Source organism: Sturnira hondurensis, unplaced genomic scaffold (genome assembly GCF_014824575.4).
Source record: "Sturnira hondurensis isolate 20B ecotype Veracruz unplaced genomic scaffold, ASM1482457v3 Scaffold0008948, whole genome shotgun sequence".
Taxonomy (NCBI): Eukaryota; Metazoa; Chordata; class Mammalia; order Chiroptera; family Phyllostomidae; genus Sturnira; species Sturnira hondurensis.
Genome location: NW_028081579.1, coordinates 5406740 through 5433152, shown reverse-complemented (window position 1 = coordinate 5433152; position 26413 = coordinate 5406740). Strand labels below are relative to the sequence as shown.

At 38.2% G+C, this 26413-nt stretch overlaps 1 protein-coding gene across 2 annotated transcripts in view; it reads right to left on the bottom strand.

The window, feature by feature from the left end:
• Window positions 1-26413, bottom strand: part of SNX6 (sorting nexin 6) — a 62282-nt gene that overhangs the window by 26806 nt on the left and 9063 nt on the right. For both annotated transcript variants that reach the window (XM_037056475.1, XM_037056474.1), the window contains 6 exons: window positions 21020-21124; window positions 18135-18245; window positions 16067-16188; window positions 13984-14107; window positions 2894-2989; window positions 765-870 (listed from right to left, as the gene is read on the bottom strand). In XM_037056475.1, the coding sequence (XP_036912370.1) occupies window positions 765-870; window positions 2894-2989; window positions 13984-14107; window positions 16067-16188; window positions 18135-18245; window positions 21020-21124 (664 nt within the window). The remainder of the gene's footprint in view (window positions 1-764; window positions 871-2893; window positions 2990-13983; window positions 14108-16066; window positions 16189-18134; window positions 18246-21019; window positions 21125-26413) is intronic.

Genomic DNA, 26413 nt, shown 5'->3' with positions numbered 1-26413 from the left:
ACAATTTTATGACATCATGCACTTGATCATTTGTCACTAATATTATCATTAGTTTCAGATAAGTCCTTAATTATTAGGAAGCAAGCTCATGGTAACTACTGAAGAGCCTGGCTTCTATGACAGCAACAAACACTGTCAGTTGTTTTCTTTAAAGTTACAGGCTCACTTAGTGAATTTTTAAGAAAATGTCTACCAAATCCTGAAATCTGAATAATCATAGCCTGTCAGCCATTCTTTTAAGTAAAAAGAATATTTTATGAAAACAGTAGCTAGCTCAGTTTCAACTCAATCACTAAAACGCTTTATGTGTAACCCCAATTTCATCACTCAGAATATAAAAAAAGTACACTCAAGGAAGATTTTTTACAGTTAATAATTTTTACTGCTTCAGCAAGGACATTCTTAATTTAACATTTTTTAAACTGCAAATGCACTGAGGGAAATACAGTGACTGTTGGGTACAGTTTGATGCCAGTGCCTTAACCTGTGCTAAGGCAACAGCAATTTTATTCATCAAGGCTTTTGTATCGTGAGTGTAAATGTTAACATGGTGAAAGGGCCAAAGGCATCATAATATTATTATGAAAATAGTTTTGACCTCACAAACTTGCTAGCAAGGGCCTTCAAGTCAAGGCTCCATAGACCACAGTTCAAGAAATGCTGCTCTACATCAAGACTTTTTACAAACTGTAAACAATACAATAACCTTATATGTAATTATTCCATTAAAAATACAAGCTTTAGCCACAGAGAAAAAACCTTACTTTTGTGGGATCTTGTCATCCTATCAGATTTAGCAGATGCATCCTTAACTCGGTTATGATACTCTAAAAGGAATGTTCGTTCATGCTCAAAGAAATCATCGACATCCTATAGGATCAAAAGAAAATATGAACTTTTCACTTATTTGCTTTAAGGTAATATGTAAACCATTTTGTTATCATTATAATCATAAAAGATCATCAGTAAAGCAGTGCTACCTTCTAATAATCAGACAGTATACTGATTTCACCCACAAGTTCAGACTTTTAACATATATGAATTTCTTTCTGTCAAGTAATAAATCTTCTATGGTTTTGCCACTGAAGGCTTAGAGCTCCCCTAAGGCTCATATTCACAAGTTGTACTCTGAAACGCGTTCCTACTTGTGCTCTGCCTCTACACTCCAACAAATCCGTGACTGCCCATGAGAATGACCAACTGGTTTTAAGAAAAAAATTCTGATAGTCAAGTAAGTCTATTTCTCCTGGTCTATTATGTATACTATGGCCCATGTATACTATGGGCCATTCCAGAAGGCTGCTAGGCCTCTGGTCATTAGGACCCTGGCTGCTTTGGGGAACCTGGCCAAAGCAACTATTTTCGAGCAATTATTGTATCAGCCACTGTCTTCAACCTTTTTTTTAAACAAAATGAGGTAAACATTAAAAATAAAAATTACTAACAATGCTTTCTTCCCTTCTAAAATGCCCATTCTCTACTGAAAAAGCACCAGCTGAACTGATGTAATTTAAAATCCCAATCAACAGAACACTAGAAAGAAAATTAATTTAAATCTAAATCTAAATCTGTAAATCATGTGTACCAGTTTTCCTGACTGTATAAATGGGAGTAACACTATCTTACTTGCAGGATTGTAGTGAAGATTAAATAAAAATATTGTGGGTTACCAAATATCACAATGTAAATGTTAAAAAAATGCTAGTTATAACTCTATCAAAATCTTAATCAATACAGTGGTTTATAGTAAATGCTAAGAAAAGTGTTCAATATTATGTGCATAATATGCATCAAAAAGGAAGTAAGCTGAGTTCTTATTAGAAAGTAGCCATAGTACATGCATAGTCAGTGTATCAACTGACCTGTCTCTGAAAAATTGAAGTTATATAGTACCTGAAAAATCAAGGTACACATCAAATAAACAGTACTTCACTCCTAAGTTTAATTGTAGATGTATCTATAAAGCAGGTAATGATGACAAAACTCTATTACCACTAATTGCTTAAAAACGTAATATAAGCATTTTCCTCTTACACTGAAGAGTCTTCAGACAAGTGAAGTCTTGTACCATTATTAGATCATTAAGAAAAATTTAGGTGTTATTCAGGTAAATAACTTTGAAGTATTTTCATACATATTATCTCATTCAATCTTTCCAAAAATCCTGTGAGCCAGGTGATTATTATTAATCACATTTTGAAAATGGGAAAACTAAGATTCAGAGAAAAGAGACTTTTCTCAAGGACATATAAGTACTACGAGACAAGACTAAAACCTCAACTTCGCTCTTCTAATTCCCAATCTGAACCCAGGTCCGCCCCTAACACTTGTAAGGCCAAGAACAAGTGTACAGATGAAGGCAGTCCCTGTTTGGGCCCTACCCTGCAGCTCTGCAGGGTACCCAGAACCCAGAGAGACCTCCTGTGCATGTAGCTGGACAGTCCATCCTGTACACTGATCTTCCCTGCACCGTTCCTCTACCCAGCTGCCCCACGGTCATCCCCTGACCACCTGTGGAGTACACACACCAGTGTCACGGTCTACCCACCAGAGGATGAACTCAAGGAAAAAGCCCATGTAAGGCCTAGAGGAAGGCTTGGGATTTGGCCAAGGAAATACAGTGTTCTAGATAACTGGAGCACAGTCTGCTTTGAAGGGAAGAGGCTCCAGGTGGGCAAATCCCGCTGGACCTGTGGATCTCTCGCCCTTGGAGAAGGAAGCTCTCTAAACAGTGTGCCTGGGGGAGAGGGCCCCGATTCTCAGGCCTAAGGATACTACCGCCCAACCTTCTCTTCTACTCCAATATAATCTTCTGTACATCTATTAATCCAGCTTCCTCTTAAAAGGAGTAAATTCTCAAACCAATACTCCTGTTAATCAAATAAAATCTTACCTTTACTCCTGAAACAATTACTCCATCTGCTGATTTAACCATGTTTTTAAAGAAATCTTCAAGTTTCTCTTTTTTATTTTTTCCTCGTACACTCAACTAAAAGAAGGGTAAATGGAAATTAGCATTTAAAAAATTACAAATGGGAAGTTATGTCTCCTTTAATCTGTGATGGGAAAACGGCAATCCCAAAAGAATCCCAGTTTTTTAAACTTAATAAAATAGCAATTTTATCGTGTAGATCAGTGATTTTCAAACTTTAGGGAATTAAAGAGAAGTTTAGCCTCACCCTGAAATTCAGATTTAGCTGATCTACAATAAGGCCTCGGAATCTCAAAGTTTGAAAGTAATTTAATAATAATTCTGTGGCAAGTAGCCCTCTCATCATATTCTGTCAAGCACTACTATATTAATGTAAAGAACACTCCAGAGTTCCTTTAAACATAAAATTAACTGATTTACAATATACCATCCTATGATTCTGTAAAAGCTCTGAAAATACATTCTGCAAATTCTTCATTCTAAATTCATCCAAATATCATTTCCTGTCCTGTTTTTGGTGTCAGCAACTTCTAGTGCAAGGGACACAAAAGATGACTTTGAGTGGCATGGATGGTTATCTAAAGGCAAAACTGAGAAGCAGCTAACTCTGACTCTACCATTTGTTGCATCAGGGTGTCCCATAAAGGACCATCCTCTCTAATTTCCTTATCTACTGGTGTGGCTTCAACACTCACCTATGTAAAAAAGTCACAAATCTCTATCACTACCCCTAAGCTCTTTCCTGATCTTTAGAACCAATTGCCTATATTATATCCTTACATGGAGATTCTGCTAACCTCACTTTTGGTGAGTCTAAAACAGTACTCATTATAATCTAAACTCCAAAGTTCTCCTCTTCCTCTTTCCCTGTTCATGGACCCAACCAGTGTCGCACACTCCTACATACTCCCTAAAATCCCATACCTCTCATTAAAAATCTTGAAAAAATCTACAACTTATCTCTCTCTCTCACAGTACAAATTCTACCAAGCAAATGGCTGAAATCTGTCTTTTTACAGTACCACTGTCCTGGTAAATGTCCATATTATCTCTTGCCTAGACTATTCACAGGACTAGTAGCAACATCCTTCACCTCAATCCTATTCATTCTGCTGCTTTGGAATAATTTTCCAATCACATTTTGAGCATCTCTTCCTTACTCAATAACAGAGTTTCACAATATTCAGAAAATAAAGGCCAATTTCCTTAGTATGATATTCAAGATTTTTAACAATCTGATTCAACTTAGCTTTCCACCTACCACCCTACCCCCACAAAATCCTATGTTCCAAATAGTTCTTAAAAGAAGCTCTGAACTTTTAGGTTCCTCTGTACCTGAAATGGTACCTTCCTTCCCACCAAAACTGCTATTCAGACGTAAACATCCAAATTAAAAGGCATCTCTGCATGTAACCCTTCCAAATTAGAATTCACTACTCTATCTTCAGGCCTCCCAACGCACATTCACTTTTTAACTGCATTTTTGGGGGGATATTGATTCATCCATTCTTTACTCATTTAACAAACCAATGTATATTACATTGTATATTACAGTCATGCATTATGCTAAGTGCTAAGAATCTAAAGATATTTAAGAGGTCCCTGTTCTTAAAGTAACTTATGGTGTAGAGGAGGATACAGGGAAGTAAGCATAGGATTACACATATATTTTGAGCAGTATAATGTTAGAGGCATCCGTAACGCACTAGGGGGACCACCCAAGGAACTCAATACAGACTCAGGGAGTAAGAAAGAAAAGACCAACTAAAGACTGAACGACTAGTCAGGGGCAGCTTCAATTATCCAGATAAAGATAAGAAAGTCAGAACTAATTTTTAGGCCTGACGGAAGAAGGAAGTGGACACATCCCTAATACTGTAAAGGAGTAAAACAGATGTGATTTGGTGACTCCTAATATGAAGAGGGAGTAGGAAGAGTCATGAGTAATTTTCAGGTTTTAAGAAACTGGGAGGTGATAGTACCGTCCTTGAAATAAAGAATATAAAAGGAGGCATAGGTTAAAGAAGAGTTCAACTCAGGGTAAAATGCAAAGGGGACATCTAAATGGAGCTTTTCAGGAGGCTGACTAATATACAGAGCTGGGAATCAGAAGTGATACAGATTTATACGTTAACAGCACAGTAGAGTATCTGAAGCCACAGAAGTAGATGAGATACTCAGGGATAATTCATGGAGTCAGAAGTCTAGAGGTTCCTAGAAGTCTAGAGGAACCTCTAGACTTGAGAACTCAATGAGGAACCTTAGAAGCATCAGATTTAAATGGATGGATATCTGGGCAGTAGCCACAGAGCTAAGAGGAAAACTCAGAAGAGATCCCAAAGATCCAGAAGTACATGGGATCCAGCATAGTTAGAAAAACATCTTAGTCAAAACAAGCACAATGAAATACATCATATTAATAGAATAAAAGAGGACTTCCGCCAAGATGGAGGCGTAGGTGGAAACACTGTGCCTTCTCCCACAACCAAGTTTGAATACAACTAAGGTTTGGAGCACAAAGACACAGCCAAAGAACAGAAAACTGAACTATACAGAAGTCCAACAACAACGAACCGTTCAACTGGGACCAGTAAGAGGGGCGGAGCCAGCAGCAGAGCAGGGTCAGGCAGGAAAGATCCCCCAACCCAGGCACACAGGCAGCGTGGACCCAGTCAGGGTGCCGGGCAGGCTGACCTCGGTCGCACATTCGCGCACAGGGAAACGGACCGCTCAGGCTCCAGCAGGTGAACCCAGTGGCGGAGGGCTGACCGCAGTCGCACATTCGCGCGCAGTGGGACTGAACGCGCGGGCCCCGGTGACGGTGGCAGCTGTGGCGGCAGCGGCGGGAGGCGCCAGACAAGACCACCATTGTTCCTCTTTGATCCCGCCCCCACATACAACGTCACAACCCAGCAACTGAGTTGCCCCACCCTGGTGAACACCTAGGGTTCCGCTCCTTATATGTAACAGGCACGAGCAGTACAAAATATGGCTCAAGAACTCAAAGCCCAAGAGCTGATAACTCTAAGCAAAAGAGTATAATAGCGAACCTCTCAGATGCACAGTTCAAAACACTGGTGATCAGGATGCTCACAGAACTGGTTGATTATAGTCACAAATTAGAGGAACATATGAAGGCTAAACTAATAGAAATGAAGGGAAATGCACAGGAAACCAATAGTGATGGAAAGGAAACTGGGACTCACATCAATGAAATGGACCAGAAGGAAGAACGAAACATCCAACCAGAAAAGAATGAAGAAACGAGAATTCAAAAAAATGAGGAGAGGCTTAGGAACCTCCAGGACATCTTTAAACGTTCCAACATCTGGATTATAGGGGTACCAGAAGGGGAAAAGAAACAGCCATGAGTGTAAAACGTATTTGAACAAATAAGAAAGGAGAACTTCCCCAGTCTGGCAAAGGAAATAGACTTCCAGGAAATCCAGGAAGCTCAGAGAGTCCCAAAGAAGTTGGACCCAAGAAGGAACACACCAAGGCACATCACAATTACATTGCCCAAGATTAAACTGAAGGAGGGAATCCTAGAAGCAGCAAGAGATAAGGGGACAGTCACCTACAAAGGAGTACCCATCAGACTGTCAGCTGATTTCTCAAAAGAGACCTTACAGGCAAGAAGGGGCTGGAAAGAATTATTCCAAGTCATGAAATCCAAAGACTTACAGCCAAGATTGCTTTATCCAGCAAAACTTTCATTTAGAATGGAAGGACAGATAAAGTGCTTCTCAGATAAGGTCAAGTTCAGAGTTCATCATCACCAAGCCCTTATTATATGAAATGCTAAAGGGACTTATCTAAGAAAAAGAAGATGAAAAATATGAACAGTGAAAGGACAGCAAACTCAGTTATTAACAACCACACCTAAAACAAAAGCCAACCAAGAGGACAGCTAGATCAGGAGTGGAACCATAGAAATGAAGAACACATGGAGGGTTAGAAACAGGGGAGTAGGAGGAGGAGAAGCAGGGGAGAAGGTACAGAAAATAGCATAGACAGTAGGTAGAAAATAGATAAGGGGGAGGGCAAGAATAGTAGGGGAAATATAGAATCTAAAGAACTTGAGATATGTGGTCATAAACTAAGGGGGGGAATGGTGGGGGAGGGGGTATGCCAGGTGGAGGGGAATGAAGGGGGAGAATAGAACAACTGTAATGGTATAATCAATAAAATATATATATTAAAATTAAAAAAATAGAATAAAAGACAAAACCACATATGATCATCTCAATAGCTGTATTTTTTTTTCATGGTAAAAGCACTTCACAAACTAGGAAAAGGAGGGAGCTTCCTCAACCTGATAAAGGACATTTGTGAAAAATCCACAGCTAACATCACACTTAACAATGAAATAGTGAATGCTTCCCTCCTAAGATCAGATACAAAACAAGGATGTCTACTCTTGCCTCTATTTAACATTGTACTGTACATTCTACCCAGGGTAGTTAGGCAAACAAAAGAAATATTATGAAGGACATCCATATTGGAAAGGAAGATGTAAAGGGGGGAAAAAAGAATGTCCATAATGAGTGTGGCTGCCAAGGTGGGTGAGGGTTGTGGGGGGTATAAAAAGATCAGAGATTTGGGGAGAGGAGAAAATGAGGGAGAAGCTACAGGGAATAATGGTAGGTACAAAATAGACAAGGGGAGGTTAAGAATAGTATAGGAAATGGAGAAGCCAAAGAACTTATGTATGACCCACACACATGAACTAAGGGGGAAGAGGGGAACGCTAGTGGGAAGGGAGGTGCAGGCAGAGGGGAATAAAGGGGAGAAAAAACATGGGATAACTGTAATAGCATAATCAGTAAAATATACTTTTAAAAAATCTTCTGTGATTTGACTTCTGATTAGCTTCTGCTCCCAGTGAACAAGGTGAAAATCTGATCAAGATGAACTGTTCTGAGTTGAAATAAGCTTTCATGGAAAATGAGAAAGAGCTCTCAAAACTCATAACCTTGTTATAAACAATAGAGCAGGCACTCTAGGCTAGGAGAGAAAGAAGTAAAGACATAAAAGTTGTTGACAAAGTCAAAATGCAGGAAAGGTCAAAGAACAACTATAATGGGTTTAGGGAAAAAGAGCTATAGGGACAGAGGCTATGTTTTGAATCCACAATATTAGAGTTTAAGGACTCAGAAGGCAAGGTCCTGGGTGTGACCACTGAGGAGTTAGCAAGAATGGAATGGAGGTTGGGATGTTAAATAGGTTAAATACATAATCTACTATTAAGTAGACTCAAACTGTATCTACTAGAAACAGAAGACGCACAGCTACATAAGCAAAGCAACCCTACATGCAACCATTCCTCATAGCAATGACCACTCCTCATACAACTAAATGCTGAAACAAGTTTTTCCAGACCTCACAGATGCCCCATGGCCTTTTTAGATTTCAAGAAACCCTAGCTCTATTTCAGCAGCTCATCAGTCCCATGACCCTCTGAAACAGATAATAGAACAGCACAGATTTCTTTTCCAGCAGCACTGAACTAAATAAAGATCTGAGAAACAGCATTAGAAACAAGATTTAGAAAAACCTTTTATTTTTGAGCCTATAATCTACAACCTACTAATACACTTGCTATTAGTTAAAGAATTTTCCAGCCCATCTTTTTAGGCTTTCTCCAAAACACTATTTACTGATATTAAAAGAGTTATTATAATACATCATCATCATCTTTACTAAGCACATATTAGTTTGTAAGAAAGAAAAATAGAGCAAGTAAACACTATACTCATGTTCTCTCATAATCACTGCAAAATTACAAACACAGAACCATCATTGGGAACTACCTGAAATCTAGCAGAAGAGAAGCCCTATAACTAAGAATATACAAAAGAAGCCATGTAGTGACTGGTAGGAGGGATGGAGATGTAAAACGAACTGTTTCCACGGGGTGGATAAAAATTGAGAGGGATATCTTGACCGCAGAGGCACCTGAGAAGCAGTTAGTTCTAGCCCCATACCAAGTTTCCAGTACCCCAAAGAGAAGTCCCCATAACTTCTGGCTCTAAAAACCAGCAGAGATGGAGGGTAAGACACAGGGCTTCTGGAGTCCCAGGTGTTCCTCTTAAAGGGCCCATGCACAGACTTATTCATTGGCTTTGAGCTCCACCGCTGGAGCAGCACGTTGTAAGACATCAAGAACCTACAGGGAAGAACTAAAATGTCTGGCTTTGGGTCAAGAGGTGGAGGGACAGCTTTCTCTCATTTAGAAGCACTGGTAGAAGCTACTGTTCCTTTTTTGAGCCCTTCCCCGGTAGATGAAAGCTGGCAGTATATCTGGGTTTCCATCAACCTGGCCAACACTCTTCATAGGGCCCTGGTGATTGATTCCCTGAGGGCCCACCCCATCCAACTTGTGGACCCACTCAAATTGCTTCCAGTGGTTTTCCATACAAATTATGTGTCTTGGCTCATAATGTAGACTTTCCAAAAATCTCTCAAGTGTTCATGAACACCAAACAAACAGCACCTGGCCTCATATCTCTTGCTAAGCATGCCCCACACCTTTTGCTAAGCAGCCCCAAGCTCAGCACTAGGGGCAGCTGAACTTGGTTCACAGCATTACCTCTCCCAAGCACCTCCAAACTCAGGACAAGTGGCAGCCATCTGCAGATCACTTTGTAGCTCATACCAGGTGGCCCAGGAAGAGCACAAACAGCAGATGAGCTTGGCTTGCACCTCCCAAGGGGCCCCAGAAACAACACACTTAGTGGTCATCTTCTGGCCACACCAGCATACCAACCACCTCCACAAATGACACACTCAACGGGCAGACTTGGTAGGCACGAAAGCCCCGCTAAAGCAAATCCTGCTAAGGAGGGTCAGCTCCCATACAATAGCTCCTCCATTGTGGTCACCATCAGTCCTCACAAGTAATCAGCTTGATGGTCAAAGCCTCCAAACTGCCATCAAGGCTTAACTACAAGAGGAGGGCATGCATAACCCACACGAGAGATACATGTGGAACACGTGGCTCAGGTGACCAAAGAGACTGGACCACTGGTACTCTGTCCTGTTGCCACAGCCTTAGGACTGAAATAATGTATCTGTACTTTTAAACTTTGTTTATATGTTATCTATCTCCCTTTACTAAAGTGTAGGCAACATTAAAAAAGAAAAGAGTACCTGGAACATAAGGCTGCTGCTTCCCTTGCTCAACTGGCCTTGAACTAATGAATATACCCAAGCCTCATTTTATTCCTATACAGTCTGCCAAATTACTATACTAATGCCAATAAATAAGGTCCTGCAAAGAAATAAGGTCCAAAAAACCAAACTCATAAAGGTACAAAAGAGATGGCAACATTCTATCATGTGTTCTTTACACATGTCTAGCAATTCTACTATAAATCATTTTTAGCTTCTTATAATTCATGGTATAGCTATTATTCTTTATAATTTCTACCTATAAAAGACCACATGATGGTATCACATTTCACATTTATGCTTGTGAAAATACTTATGCTTAAACTGCTATACTTATGTGATCCTGAGTTACTTGAAATCCTGTTTAAAAATTTATTTTCTCTACTGCTAGCTAGGCTTAGGCCATGTTATTGTCATATCTAATACAACCAAACTAGAAGAGCAAATTTATATATAAAAAGTTTTTTGATTTTGATGTTGACTTGTAAGCAAAAAAGCACTATACTACATTTGTTTTCTGCTAATATTATGAGTTAATGTTGTCATCCAAAGATAGACCCCAAGATATGTATCACCTACCCACTGGAAACTTCTTTTTCCAGCATGAGGAAAAAAGAAATCTTTAAAGCTCAACCATCTCAATCTTTCCTTCTGCACTGTAACTGTTTTTAGACTGGGAAGGATTAAGAGTGATCAGCAATGAAGATCAAATAAACAGATCAAGAGTCAATGATTAAACCAAAAATAATCTAGATTTTTTTTTAAGATTTTACTTATTTTTAAAGAGAGAGGAAAGGAGGGGGAGAGAGAACAACATCAATGTGTGAGGAAAACATTGATCAGTTGTCTCTCACAGTTCCTCAGTTTGCCCCCAAATGGGGACCTGGCCTGCAACCCAGGCAATGTGACCTGACTGGGAATCAAACCAGTGACCCTTTGGTTCACAGGCTAATGCTCAATCCACTGAACCACATCAACAAGAGCTGAAACATTAATCAATTTTATAAGCCTATTTCTTTCTTTTCTTTTTTAATGTTGCCTTTAAAAAAAATCTTCACCTGAGGACATGTTTCTTGATTTTAGAGAGAAACATTAATGTGTGAGACAAAAACATCGACTGGCTTCCTCCCATATGTGCCCTGACTGGGGATTGAACCTGCAACCTTTTCATGTACCAACTGAGCCAACCAGTTAGGGCTATAACCCTGTTTCTTTTTTTTTTTTGGTTTTTAAATTTTTATTTAGAGTGGGGAAGGGAGAGAAACATTGGTGTGTGAGAGACACACCAATCGACTGCCTCTCACATGCTCCCAACTGGGGACCTGGCCTGCAACCTAGGAATATGCCCTGACTGGGAATTAAACTGACAATCTTTTGGTTCACAGGCTGACACTCAGACCACTGAGCCATACCAGCCAGGGCTAACCTTATTTATTTTCTTTTCTTCTTCTTTTTTTTAAAAAAGATTTTACTTATTTACACTTCTGGCCAAGATGGAGGCTCAGGTAGCTACACTGTGCTTCCTCGCACAATCAAAATTAAGGACAACAAAAATTTAGAAACAAACAAACAAACAAAACCCCCAGAACTGACAGAACACTGAACTGTATGGAAGTCCAACAACCACTCATCCAGACCAGTAAGAGAGCCAGAGTTGGCAGCTGGCAGAGAGGGGTCCAGGCAGGAAAAAGCGGTGGCTGGTGGACCTGGGCACAGGGAGGCAACGAGCAGACGTAGAAAAGCGTGCAAGGCAGCTGGCTGACTACAGCCATACATTCACACGCAGATAAACCAGGCGAAAACGGGCAACAAGACAGACCACATAACCAAGGGCCCCAGTGCTGGGAAATAAAGCCTAAGAGCACTGACTGAAAACACTTGTGGGGGTTGAGGTGCTGGGAGAGACTCCCAGCCTCTTAGTTGGAGTTCGTTGGAGAGACCCACAGGGTCCTAGAACGTACATAAGCCCACCCACAGGGGAATCAGCACCAGAAGGGCCCAGTTTGCTTGGGGGAAGCAGCAGAAGGGACTGAAACTCTACAGAGAGCAGAACAAGCGCTACTGTTCCCTCTCAGACCCTACCCATACATACAGCATCACAACCCAGCAACTTGAGTTGCCCCATCCTGGTAAACACCTAAGGCTCTGCACTTCGCTACATTAACAGGCAGGACGAGACTTCCCCCTGCCCTCAAAAAAAAAAAAAATGGCTCAAACAGAAGAACAGACCAAAGCCCCAGTGCCAATACTTCTAAGAGACCAAGAGACAGCCAACCTATCAGATGCACAGTTCAAAGCACTGGTGATCAGGATGCTCACAGAATTGGCTGATTTTGGTTGCAAATTAGATGAAAAAATGAAGGCTACACTAAGTGAAATGAAGGAAAATGCACAGGGAACCAACAGTGATGGGAAGAAAACTGGGACTCAAATCAATGGAGTGGACCAGAAGGAAGAAAGAAACAACTGAACAGAAAAGAATGAAGAAACAAGAATTCAAAAAAATGAGGACAGGCTTAGGAACCTCAAGGACATCTTTAAATGTTCCAACATCCGAATTACAGGGGTGCCAGAAGGGGAAGAGGAAGAGCAATAAGTGGAAAAGTTATTTGAACAAATAACGAAGGAGAACTTCTCCAATCTGGCAAAGGAAATAGACTTCCAGGAAGTCCAGGAAACTCAGAGAGTCCCAAAGAAGTTGGACCCAAGTAAGAACACACCAAGGCACATCACAATTACATTAGCCAAAATAAAAATGAAGGAGAAAATTCTAGAAGCAGCAAGAGAGAAGGGGATAGTCACCTACAAAGAATTTCCCATAGGACTATCAGCTGATTTCTCAAAAGAAACTTTTCAGGCAAGAAGGGGCTGGAAAGAAATACTTGAAGTCTTGAAAGGCAAAGACCTACAGCCAAGATTGCTTTATCCAGCAAAGCTTTCATTTAGATTGGAAGGACAGATAAAGTGCTTCTCGGATAAGGTCAAGTTAAAAGAGTTCATCATCACCAAGCCCTTATTATATGAAATGTTAAAGGGACTTATCTAAGAAAAATAAGATGTATAGAAAAAAACATGTATAGTAAAATGACAACAAACTCACAATTACAACCACACCTAAAACAAAAACAAAAACATACTAAGCAAACAACCGGAACAGAAACAGAACCACAGAATTGGAGATCACATGGAGGGTTAGCAACAGGGGAGTAGAAGAAGGAAAGAGGGGGGAAAAGGTACAGAGAATAAGTAGCATAGATGGAAGGTAGAAAATAGGGGGAGGGCAAGAATAGTATGGGAAATGTAGAAGCTAAAAAACTTAAGACACATGGACATGAACTAAAGGGGGGGAATAAAGTGAGGGACAACTGTAATAGCATAATCAATAAAATCTATTTTTTTAAAAAAGATTTCACTTATTTATTTCTAGAGAGAGGGGAAGGGAGGGGAAGGTATAGAGAAACAGCAATGTGTGATAGATACATTGACTGGTTGCCTCTCACATTCCCCCAAATGGACACCTGGCCCACAACCCAGGCATATGCCCTGACTGGGAATCAAAAGGGCAACCATTCGGTTCATAGGCTGGCTGTCAATCCACTGAGCCACACCAGCCAGGGCCAGGGCTAATCCTACTTCTTAAGAAGTCCATAATTCAGGATGAAAACCAATGTCCCATGTGGTGACATGGAGTACTGTTATTTTTTCATTTAATCTACTCAAGTTCTACTGAAATAATATGCTGCCACTAAAAAAGTATCATTTCAAATTGCCTTAAAAAATAAGAACACTGTAAGAGAAGGCCTTAAGCCTTTTCTAACTACTCCCTGCCTTTTCCAATGACTTTTTAAAATATTACTTTAAATCAATTCTATACTCACATCTTGATTATATTCCAAGAAGACATGGAAATTTAAATCTTTTCTCAAAATAGGATGTGCTGCCACACGACACAGGAATACTTCATGCATTGCAACAGTCTTCTTGAATATGGCCAAATATTCACTAGAAACAATACATAAAATTAAAGGTAAAACACTACATCAACTAGAAAATCACCTGCAACCATATTTTCAGCAAATACTCTGAATTCTAAATGCAAAATTAGAGATACAAAAATATAATCCAAGTAAACAAAGGTTTTAGTTGGACTGTTAATAAAATATGTAAAATCCAGCTCTGAAAAAGGCTTCATGCTAGTTTAGTATTTATGACATTTAAATGTTAATATTTTTGGTTTTATGAATCTTTCTTTCTATTCAAGTTGATTTTAAAGGTAACTACAGGGGTGTTTGATTTCAGCTTCAGAGAAAGTAAACAACAAATTACTGGGTACAATGTTAATGATTCAATTTCTTATAAACACCTTCATACAAAAAATATCAAAACCTAAACCTAAATAAGCATATTTTCAGCATTAATCAATATCTTCATCTAATGACCCAGAAACAAAAGAAAAAAAAACACACCACGAAGAGACTAATTTTTGCTATTACGTCAAAGCACTGTGCTTAAAATATTTTAATATCAGTGAATCACAGCGATCCTGTCAGTTGGAAAACAAAAACATGTTTTTAAAAACAAAAACAACTACATGTCAGTTTGAAAACAACAACAACACTCAAGGAAAAGGCCCAATATTCTTGCTTCAACTACGTGCAAGAGGATAAGTTTTACATACCAGCAAACCAGCAGGACCAATGTTGGGAGAAGTTTGATCTCTGTGAGGGTAGTCATTCAGTGAAGACAAAAAAGAAGGATGCAGAGGATGGAGGTAGCAGTAGAATAAACCCAGGGTTCTCTGTTATCCAACCCCTAACCAGACCACAAAAGAATCATGATCAGGGCCACTGGAAAACCACAGATTCTTCAATATTAACGTGCTCTGCTAATCTGCAGCCTTACAAACTATAAAAGTAAGTATGTGCTATCAGACTACTACCTGCACCTAGCACTGACAGAATTCTTAAAATATCTGTCACCTTACTCTATGACAAATAAGACCTACTCTGCTAATTTAGCTGGTCAAGAGAGTTTAGCATTCTGAAGAGGAGTCTAGCAGCAGAGTAAATATATGCTTAAAACTGAAACTAAGTGGAAGAGGAGAAAGAAAAAGCATGAAGGGGACAAATGACTAGAAAGAGTGAGGGGGTGATGACAATGCAAGGAAAATTATTTCCTTGTATAACTCTCAAAATATAAAAAATCAATATACAGCAATTCCAAAATTAAATGTTTAATAAAAGGGGGAAATATTCTGTATTTTCAGCAAATATGCTAAAAATGAAATTGAATCGTCTCAACTTTTCAAAGATTTAATACATCTCTAGTATATATGCAACTAATTATCATATAATAAAAAATATTTTAAATCTATTGTCTTCCCTTCAGCCAGAAGCTAGAGGAAGAAAAAAGGGGGGAAAAAAGCAATCTCTCTCTCTCTCTCTCTCTCTCACACACACACACACACACACACACAAACACACACACTCTCTCTTAAAAAAAAAAGAAAACAGGGTATATGCAGAGTTGCTCATCACATACTTCTATGAGAAATAGAAGATTTGGCAGTATGCACACATTGAGAGATCACCAGGATGACTGGTGATCACCTAATGACTAAGGCCTTGCAAATAAAAAACAAAACAATTTATTCTGCTTTAAAAAGCCATTATTTCCCTTTCTACTATTTTTATAAACTTTTGAGTCCTCCATTACCAATTTTCAGAGTCTATTTAAAACGTTAATTTTAAGAACTCTACAATGAAGACAATTATTCTATAATTTTCCTGTAGGCTCTGATCATGATCATTAAAACTGGTTGTGCAACTTATATTTGCATCTTCCAGGAAGGGTCATTGTGGTGAAATGATTAAGAGGATGGGATATTGGAGAGCAAAAAAAGGGGGGGGGAGAGGCATAAAACAAGCACAATTAACAAAAGCAACAACAAAAATCACATACGCTTCCAGTTCCTGTTTCATCTTTGTGAATTCCTCCTTTGTCATGGACCCTTCTCCTTCTCCAAGCTTCTGTAGTTTTTCCCTTGAAGCATCAAAATCAGGTCTTGGTGGTGCTGGAGGGATCTATGATAAGAGAATCAAATCACTAACATTACAGACTTTTATCTCTTGCAGCAACTATACTACAGCCACCATAAGACTTCATGAATAAGAACTGGGTACCACTAAAATTCCAAGTCAGGTAGAGAATTTGATTAGGTTTAGAAATTAAAATCCTTGAGATTGTTCATACCAAGGAAGAAACATTATTTTCAAGTATTAGAATATTAAGTTCCTAAAGTTTAATCTGCAGATTCCTGTATAGCAACCTATAGTCCTCAAATGTATCTATACATTAAACTCTAACTACACACTAAATAAATATGTAGAGCAAATATGCACATCATTGTCAAAAGCATGTAAGTGGTATGATCAAATACAAATTTTTAAAAAAATATTTTATTTACTTATTTTTATAGAAAGGGGAAGAAAGAAAGAGAAGGAGAAAAATATCGATGTATGAGAGATACATTAATTGGCTGCTTCTCACACACCCCCAACCAGGGGCATTGGCCCACAAACCAGGCATACGCCCTCATGGGAATCAAACTGGCAACCTTTCAGTTCACAGGCCAGCATTCAACCCACTGAGCCACACCAGTCAGGGCACAAATGTATTCTTTAAATTAATGAATTCATAGTACCTTTATGCTACTGTGTTTTATTATTATTTTTTAATTTATGACTGCTAACAATAAGATCAAACAAGGTATGTTAAAAAGGTTTCTGGATTGGAGGAGTGCACCAGAAGCAGAAAGCACTGGCCTAAAAACAGGAAAAGAACAAGACACAGATTACTTACTTATTTCATTCTATTCACTCACGATAAGGGGATAAATAAGCACTTACCTTAAAAAAAAAAAGTTCGTAAGAGAAGTATCATTCGAGAAAGGCTATAAGAAAAAAGTTCACTTAGGAGCAAGGGCCTACAAGTAAGAACTATTAAGGGGAAATAATGAAAATTAAAGACAGCAGGTAAGAAAAGAGAAAGAAAAGTTAAGCAGGTGAAAGGTTAAATAAAAATGACTGTAAGAAAAGGGTTATACCAAGGAAAACAACAAGGAAACAAGCACCAAGTATAGTCTGGCACACATGGTTGAGGCCTGGACATGGCAACTTTTATGCGCCAGGCACGATGCTGACTGAGCAAAGAGCAAAGAGGGAGACTCCTTCTCCCTCTTCACAATCTGACATGGTCTTAATTATCTTTGAGGAGTGTTTAGTCTATAGAAGGAGTAAGAAGTAAGAAAATGAGCCATCAGTCAAGAAGATGAGGAAAAAAGGTAGAGATAACACAGGAAAAGAACAAAGAGTTTCAGGGTTGGTGAACACAACTGACATGCTGGGAAGGGGGAAGGAGGGGCACTCGGAGAGGGCCTGAAACCCTTCTGTGCCCTGCCCCCTTCCCATACCTTGTCCTACGTATCTCTTCCATTTGGTTGTTCCTAAAGAGCTGTATCCTTTACACAAACTGGTAATTGTATAAAAACGAAAATGCACTACCAATTGTCCACCATTTGCAGAAACAGAAGTAAATGACTGAGATGGAATCAGGTCAGGATGACTTCAATGAAATCCAAATGTGGTCAGCAGCTGAGATGATAGCTGAGGCACAATTTCTGGTACATATTTACATGAAATAACCTCTTAAACAGCCCTCCACCTCTAAATTTAATCTACCTACCTGAGGGTTCAAATCCAGTGTGGTTTGTAACATCCCTTTAATTCCTAAGATAAACCTGTTACAACTCCAATACATAATAAGAATTTAAATTTAAAGGAGGGAGCATAACATATCCACACTTCACATGGCCAAACAAGGCAATTCGAGATTAAAGGTGGTAGCCAATTATGTCTCAATAACTGGCAATTTTTGAAAATTAGACTAGTTCATTAAAAATGCTAAAGATTTCAATATGAAATCTATAAAGTACCTAAAAATGGGATTAAAATAGAATCTCAACACTTACAATGTAACCAGCATAGTCTTCATTTTCAACAAAGGAATCATGAAGCCAGATAAATTCCTCATGTTGTCGAACAACAGAAAACTCATTTTGTTTAAAATTTGGCAATGAACTCTGCAAAGACAGAAATTCTTGTGAATTAAAATTATACTAAAAAGCTTTTAATAAACATTTCATCATTACTTAGATGTTATTCTATTACTATATATCAAACTCAACTATTCAAACAAAGGAAAATAGATCTACAATCTGAAAATGTGCCTGAAAGCTGAAATCTAAAATGAAAATAACCTGTAAGATAGTAATTTGATTAACTCAAGGAACACAACAAAATTGAAAACTGTGATAAAGTATATTAATAAAAGTCTAGAGAAAATTAAATCTGTATTATGCATGTGTGTTCCACTAAAACTTTATTTACAAAAACAGGAAGCAGCTAGATTTGGCCTGAGGACCCAAATTTGATGACTCCTCACCTATCGTAATATCTTTACATATCTTCTCCCTCTTCACAATCAGCTGCCAAAAGAGGGGAAGTGAATATACCATGTTCAGAAGCACACACCTTTTCACAGGACGTATAGACTGGTGCAGAAAACATCATGTCGACCCTTTAACCATCACAGACTCTAGTAAACGTTAGTGAGAATGAAGACCTGTTTCCTTATAGCAGAAAGTTTATTAGCACAATACGTGCTGTAGCAACATATTCAAACACTTAGAATTTTACTCCAAGCTCCACCTCTATGCAAATGCTATTGTTTTGTTTCTTTCAACTACTCATGCTGTAAGTCACTTTTAATAGTCGGGGAAACTAAAACAATTCTAGTAAGATATAGACATGTATGTTTTAGTTTTTTCCACAAACACAATTTGTATACATAACATTGAGAAAAAGGTAAGGTGTTTGAAATCCCAAGAGAAAAACTCCTCAGCAATTCTTAAATTGTATTAAATACAATGCAAGGTTGCAACCCAGTTAAACATCTTAGAAATGTTGTAGCACCTTTAGGGAGAAAAAAGGCAGCATTTCATAAGTGTGCATGTCCGCTTATTGCAGTGAGTCACTAAAGTTTTGACTACTCGTGCAATGTATATAGTGCATTTTGTTAGTGATGTGCACTAAATATTCCTAGCATACAGTAGACACTTTGTGTCTAATTTTCTTTTTCTTTCAAAAAAATTCTAATTGTTGTTCAAGTACAATTTTCTGTCTTTTACTCCCATCCCAGCCCATCCCCCCACAGTGTTCCCCACCTCCTTCCCATTTCCACCCGTTTGTTTTTGTCCATGTGTCCTTTATACTTGTTCCTGTAAACCTTTCCCTTTTTCCCCTGAAATTCCCTCCCCTCTTCCCTCTGGTCACTGTCAGCCTGTTCTCTATTTCAGTGTCTTTGGTTATAATTTGTTTGTTTTGTTGTTGATTTTTCAATTACTGTTTCATTCAGTATTATTTTGTATCAGCTTCAGGTGTACAGCATATGGTTAGACAATCGCCGTCTTTATGGTGTCCCCCCATTATTTCCAGTACCCACCTGGCACTACACACAGTTACTACAGTATTATTGGCTATATTCCCTATGCTGTATTTTACATCCCTGTAACTATTCTGTAACCACCAATTTGTGCTCTGCAATCCCTTCACCTTTTCACCCAGTCCTTCAACCCCCTTCCCCTCTGGCAACCATCAGTCTGTTCTTTGTCTAAGATTCTCTTTCAATTTTGCTTGTTTACTTTGTTCTTTAGATTACACATATGAGTGAAATCACATGGTACTTGTCCTTCTTGGACGGACTTACTTGACTTAGCATAATATCCTCTAGGTCCATCTATGCTGTTGTATATGGTAAGATTTCATTCTTTTTTTATGATTCATTCTTAATGTTAAAATCTTTAAAAAGTATATTTCCCTAAAACTCCTTTTGTTAAAATAGCAGCAGTGAGTTATAAACTAAAAAAACCCCCTCTCTCTGCCAAGAGTTGGAAGCAACCTAGGTGCCCATCAGTAAATGAATGAATCCAAAAACTATGGTACATTTACACAATGGAATTCTATGCAGCAGAAAGAAAGGAGCTCCTACCCTTTGCAACAGCATGGATGGAACTGGAGAGCATTATGCTGAGAGAAATAAGCCAGGAGGTAAGAGACAAATACCATATGATCTCACCTTTAACAGGAACCTAAACGACAAAACAAACAAGCAAGCAAAATATAACCAAAGACACTGAAATAGAGAACAGGCTGACAGTGACCAGAGGGGAGAGGGAAGAGAATCACAGGGGAAAAGGGGAAGTAGGGTTTATAGGAACAAATATAAAGGACATATAGACAAAAATTAAGGGGGTGGGTGGAAATGGGAGGGAGGTGGGGAGCACTAGGGGTGGGGGAGTGAGCTGGGATGGGAGTAAAAGACAGAAAACTGTACTTGAACAATTTAAATAAATAAATAATAGTTTAAAAACCCCAGCACAGGTGCTCCAGCTATATTTTGAGCAACATTAGTTAAATGCTGTACGCTTCAATATCTTTTATGCTAAGTAAAATGAGATAATAACAATATTTGTGTCTTAGAGTTGTTACAAGAATTAGTGACATGTAATGCATGCAAAGAACTCATGCAGCAGGTGCTCAGGCACTGTTAGCTGTCCCCATGGCTCAGTAATAAGCATTGGGAAATTTCTGTCTGTATGCCTTTGAGTTCTTTCTCTTAATTATACATATAGTGTTTCAAATACTGGAATCATGACAAATAAAAACTATCCATCCAAAAAAAACCCCACAACTTTCTAATTATGTTCAAAACCAAACTTCCAATCAATGTGTTATTACATATGTAACATTAGCACAATAAATAGCTGCAATAATACAAGTACAAAATCACATTTACCTTTGTGTGAACAGTGAATTTTACTTTATCTCTCTCACTAAGAGCATCAGAAATGTCCACCTGCAGAGCAGCATCACTTTGAAGATCTACATTTATTGCTTTAAGCTAAAAAAAAGAAAATAATGTTAATGAAAATTCTGTGGGCTTTTATATTATTTTACCCTTCTCCCAGACAGTAAAACAACACAAAACCAAAACTAAAGTAACAAAAAAAAAGAATCTTAAACCTAAAAAATACTCAAGTTCATTTAATCTACATACATATTCTACAGCAGTTACTTTGGGTATATTACTATCTTAACTAGTTTTTGTTCTATACCATTCAACTATACTTTGCTTTGTATAAGTCAATGTGTTAACTATGACTGATTCATTAGTTTCACACCTAAAGTAAACTATTTTTCAAGAAGACGGTTCGTTAAAGTTCAAATTCTCTAAAATTAAAGCAATACCTATGTTTAAGAACAAGAAATATAATTTAAAAAATAGGCCAAAAATTGTAACTCTATTCATTATTTTAATTTGGGCATATAAAATGAAACTATTAAATATAGTTAAATATATTACATATAAGTGCTAAAAAATCCTAATATATAACACTTAAAAACTACTGTGATATGAATTAAATTTCACATCTTATTCTCTAAGCTTTAGTATATTAGAATAATTGGATGTGGTCTCCTATTTAGTACTTACATTTACTTGTCTATGAAAAGACTCTTCCACTTATAATTCTTTTTTTTTTAAGATTTTATTTATTTATCCTTAGAGGGGAAAGGAAGGAGAGAAGGAGAGGAGAGAAATATCAATGCATGGTTGCTTCTCGTGAGTCCCCTGCTGGGAACTGGCTCGCAACCCAGGCATATGCCCTGACTGGGAATAGAACTGCGATCGTGTGGTTTGCAGGCCCACGCTCATTCCACTGAGCTACACCAGCCACAGCTATAATTTCTAAATTTCATTCATTGTCATTCCCCTTTAAACAAATAAGCATTCTAACATGGTTGGGTAATTTTGAGACTTACAAAAGAATCAAATACACTAAAAGAGAAAATAAGCCTTAGCCAGCTACAAAGATATAAAATATTTAAAGTCTAATTAACTAGCCTGCTTCAATTACTCCAGTTGTAAAACCCAGAGCTCATACTGATAATCTCACCTCGTCACTAGCATTTAAAATTTCATTTACAAAGTAAATGGAAAAACTGCTGGTAACAAATGCTTTATATTCTATGAGCACAATTATATTTTTTAAAATGTATATATAAATTGCTTATAGGAAATGAAACAAAATGTGAATAGCAGTGGATTTTCTTTTTTACAAATTCCTTTATTCTCTCAATTGTCCAAAATATGCATGTGCTACTTTTATAAATAGGAAAAAGTATTCTTTAAACAAAAATCCTGTAACTTATTAAAAATTAATTTTTAAGTTTTTCATTAAATAAAGTTAACTTTATTAGTAATGAAAAAAGTAACATTCTATTTCATGTTTTGCACTATTGTTCCTAGACTGAGTAGATGCTTTTAAAGATAAATACCATCACATAAAGTTAAACTTAAGAGACATAGGAGAAATTAACCACTTTAATTTGCATGATATTATGATGGATTTAATATAAATTTTACTGATAAGTTTAATAAGTTTAAGTTAACTTTCTATCAGCATAATTTTTTATTGCAAAGTTTGTGGGGGTTTTTTGCATTTCAGTGTTTCTTGCTATTATAGTTGTCTCAAATTTTTTCCCCTTTGTCCACCTCCACCCTCCCCACTTAAAAATGATGTACAAAAAACTGGTATTGGATCAGGCCAAGATGGAGCTGTAGGTAGATATGCTTCACTTCCTTGAATAACCAAAAGAAGAATAACAACCAACTTAAAAATAAAAAACAACCAGAACTACCAGAAAACTGAACTGCATGGAAGTCTGAAAACCAAGGAGTTAAAAGAAACATTCATCCAGACTGGAAGGAGAAGTGGAGATGGGCAGCCAGACAGAGATAACGTGAAGCATGGCAGTGGCCAGCGGATTGGGCAGGCCAGGCGGTGGCTGGAGGACCAGGTGATCCCACATTCATGTGTGGGTAAGCCAAGAGAAAGAGCTGGGGAGCAAGACACACCACACAACCCAGGGTTTCAGCTTGGGAAACTGAAGCCTCAAAACCTCTGGCTATAAAAACCTGTAGGGCTTGTGGCAGCCAAGAGAAACTCCCAGTCTCACCAAAGAGCCCACTGAGGGGCCCATAGGATCCTAGAACATACACAAGTCCACCCACCTGGGAATCAACACCAGAGCAGCATCCGAAAAAGCACAATTCCCTTGGGGGAAGCAGGGTAACTGACTAAAAGCAGTGAGAGATGAACAAGCAGCATTGTTCCCTCTCCAACCCCTCCCCCACATACTGCATAACAACACAGCAGCAATGTGGGTTGCCCCACCCAGGGGAATACCTAAGGCTCCACCCCTTAAAATGTAATGGGTGTGCTGAGACAAAAAAATATGGCCCAAATGGAAAAAATAAAATAAAAACTCCAGAAAAAGCCCTGGCTGGTATAGCTCAGTGGATTGAGCATGGTGGGCCTGCGAACCAAACAATCACGGTTCGATTTCCAGTTAGGGCACACGCCTGGGTTGCAGGCCAGTTCCCAGCAGGGGATTGGCATGGAAGGTAACCATACCTTGATATTTCTCCCCCTCTCTCCGTCCCTTCCCCTCTAAAGATAAATAAATAAAATCTTTTTAAAAATTAAAAAAAAAACCTCAAGAAAAAGAACTAAACAATAGGAGACATCCAACCTATCAGATGCAGAGTTCAAAACACTGGTAATCAGGATGCTCACAGAAATCAGAGTACAGCTGCAAAATAGAGGAAGAAGTGAAGGCTATACAAAGTGAAATAAGAATATACAGGGAACCAACAGTGAAGGGAAGGAAACTAGTACTCAATGACATGGAACAAAAGGAAGAAATAAACTTTCAACTAGAACAAATTGAGGAAACAATAATTCAATAAAATGAGGAGAGGCTTAGGAACCCCTGGGACACCTTTGTTCCAACATCTGAATCATAGGGGGGCCAGAAGAAGAGGAAGAGAAAGAAAATGAAAACTTATTTGAAAAAATAATGAAGGAAAGCTTCCCCATGCTGGTGAAGGAAATAGACATAAAAGCCAAAGAAGTTGGATCCAAGGAGAAATATACCAAGACACATCATAATTAAATTACCCAAAATTAAAGATAAGGAGAAAATCTTTTTTTTAAAAAAGATTTTATTTATTTATTTTTCTTTAGAGGGGAAGGAGAGAAGGAGAGAAACATCAATGTATGGTTGCCTTTCATGCGTCCCCTGCTGGGAACTGACCTGCAGGGAACCGGCCTGGAATCCAGGCATGTGCCCTGACTGGGAATCAAACCATGATCCTCTGGTTCGCAGGCTTGTGCTCAATCCACTGAGCTACACCAGCCAGGGCATAAGGAGAGAATGTTAAAGACAGCAAGAGCAAAGGAGAGTTACTTACAAAGCAGTTCCCATTAGACTATCAGCTGATTTCTCAAAACAAACCTTATAGGCAAGACAGGGCTAGAAAGTATTCAAAGTCATGAAAAGCAAGGAACTATAACCTAGATTACTCTATCCAGCAAAGCTATCATTTAGAATGGAAGGGCAGCTAAAGCGCTTCCCAAAGAAGGTAAAGCTAAAGGAGTTCATCATAACCAAGCCCTTATTATATGAAATGTTAAAGGGACATTTAAGAAAAAAAAGATGATCAAAAATATGAACAGTGGCCCTGGCTGGTATAGCTCAGTGGATTGAGTGCAGGCCTGCAAACCGAAGGGTCCCTGGTTCAGTTCCCAGTCAGGGCACATGCCTGGCTTGCAGGCCCAGTCCCCAGTATGGGACATGTGAGAGGCAACCACACATTGATGTTCCTTCTCTCTAAAAATAAATAAATAAAATCTTAAAAAATATATTAACAGTACCCTGGCTGGTATAGCTCAGTGGATTGAGCATCAGCCTGAGAACCAAAGAATTGTGGTTCGATTCCCAGTCAGGGCACATGCCTGGGTTGCAAGCCAGTTCCCAGCAGGAGGACGTACAGTGGCAACCATACATTGATATTTCTCTCCCTCTCTCTTCCCTTCCCCTCTAAAGATAAATAAGTAAAGTCTTTTAAAAAAGTACACTTTGTCTCAATAAATTTGAATTTAACAGAATACAAAAAAATCTATTAACAGTAAAATGACAACTCAAAACTATAAACAACTGGACCTAACAAACAAACAAACACAAACTAAGCAAACTAGAATGGGAACAGAATCACAGAAATGGAGAGCACATGGAGGGTTACCAGTGGGAAGGCAGAGGGGGGAGAACGGGGGAGGTAAAGAACAGTATAGGAATTGAAGCAGCCAAAGAACTTACATGTACAACCTATGAGCATGAACTAAGGTGGAGGGGAAGGGATACTAGAGGGATGGGGGAATGCAGGGCAGAGGGGGAGAAAGGGGAGAAAAAACATGGAACAATTTTAATAGCGTAATCAATAAAATATACTTAAAAAACATAAAAAATTGTTATCATACTCATTGCTACATGTAGCCCAGTCTGCAAAAGAAATGAAATAAAAAGTTGGCTGAAATTACAAAGAAGTTTTCTTTTTCATTTTCCATTTATCTCACTGTCTTCCCAATATTGGAAACATTAGAGAATACTTTGTTTTTTGCTGTTCTTGCTTCTGTTTAGTTTTATTTAGGTCTTCATACCTCTTCATACCTCTTCTCCAACCCATTACCATAATTCTAGTATAAGAAAACTGTTTTCTTTTTTCTGTTTACTCATATTCAGGCTCCCCCAAAATACCCACATACAAATCCTTGGAACCTGTGGATGATACCTTATTTGGTTAAAAAAAAAGGACTATTGCAGGTGAGATTAAATTAAGGATTTGGGGACTTATAAAAAAGGAGTCATAAAGCTGGCCAATATAATAAAAATATCTCCACATCAATACAAAAATTCCACTAAAAGCTAAACCTGCTATTTTATTTCTTAAATTCTAGATGCATATTTGTCACATTTTAACATATCTGAAATAGAAATGCCTTGCAATTGATACAAATCACAGTTTAACTGGCTTTTTTTCCTTAGTGGTATAAAAGAAAATATATCTTCCAATCAATTGTACCCTAGATTTGATAAAATGTCATATTGTATATTTAGTGTTAATTACATAAAATAGATGGCAGATTTTCTTCTGTTTAAAGAAAAGTCAATGACTTTAGGGCATTTTTTTTCCTTTTGAAACAGACATTTGAGAAAAACATCAGTTGGTTGCCTCTTTTGCACCCCCTACCTGGGATCCAGCCTGCAACCAGGCATGTGCCTCAACTGG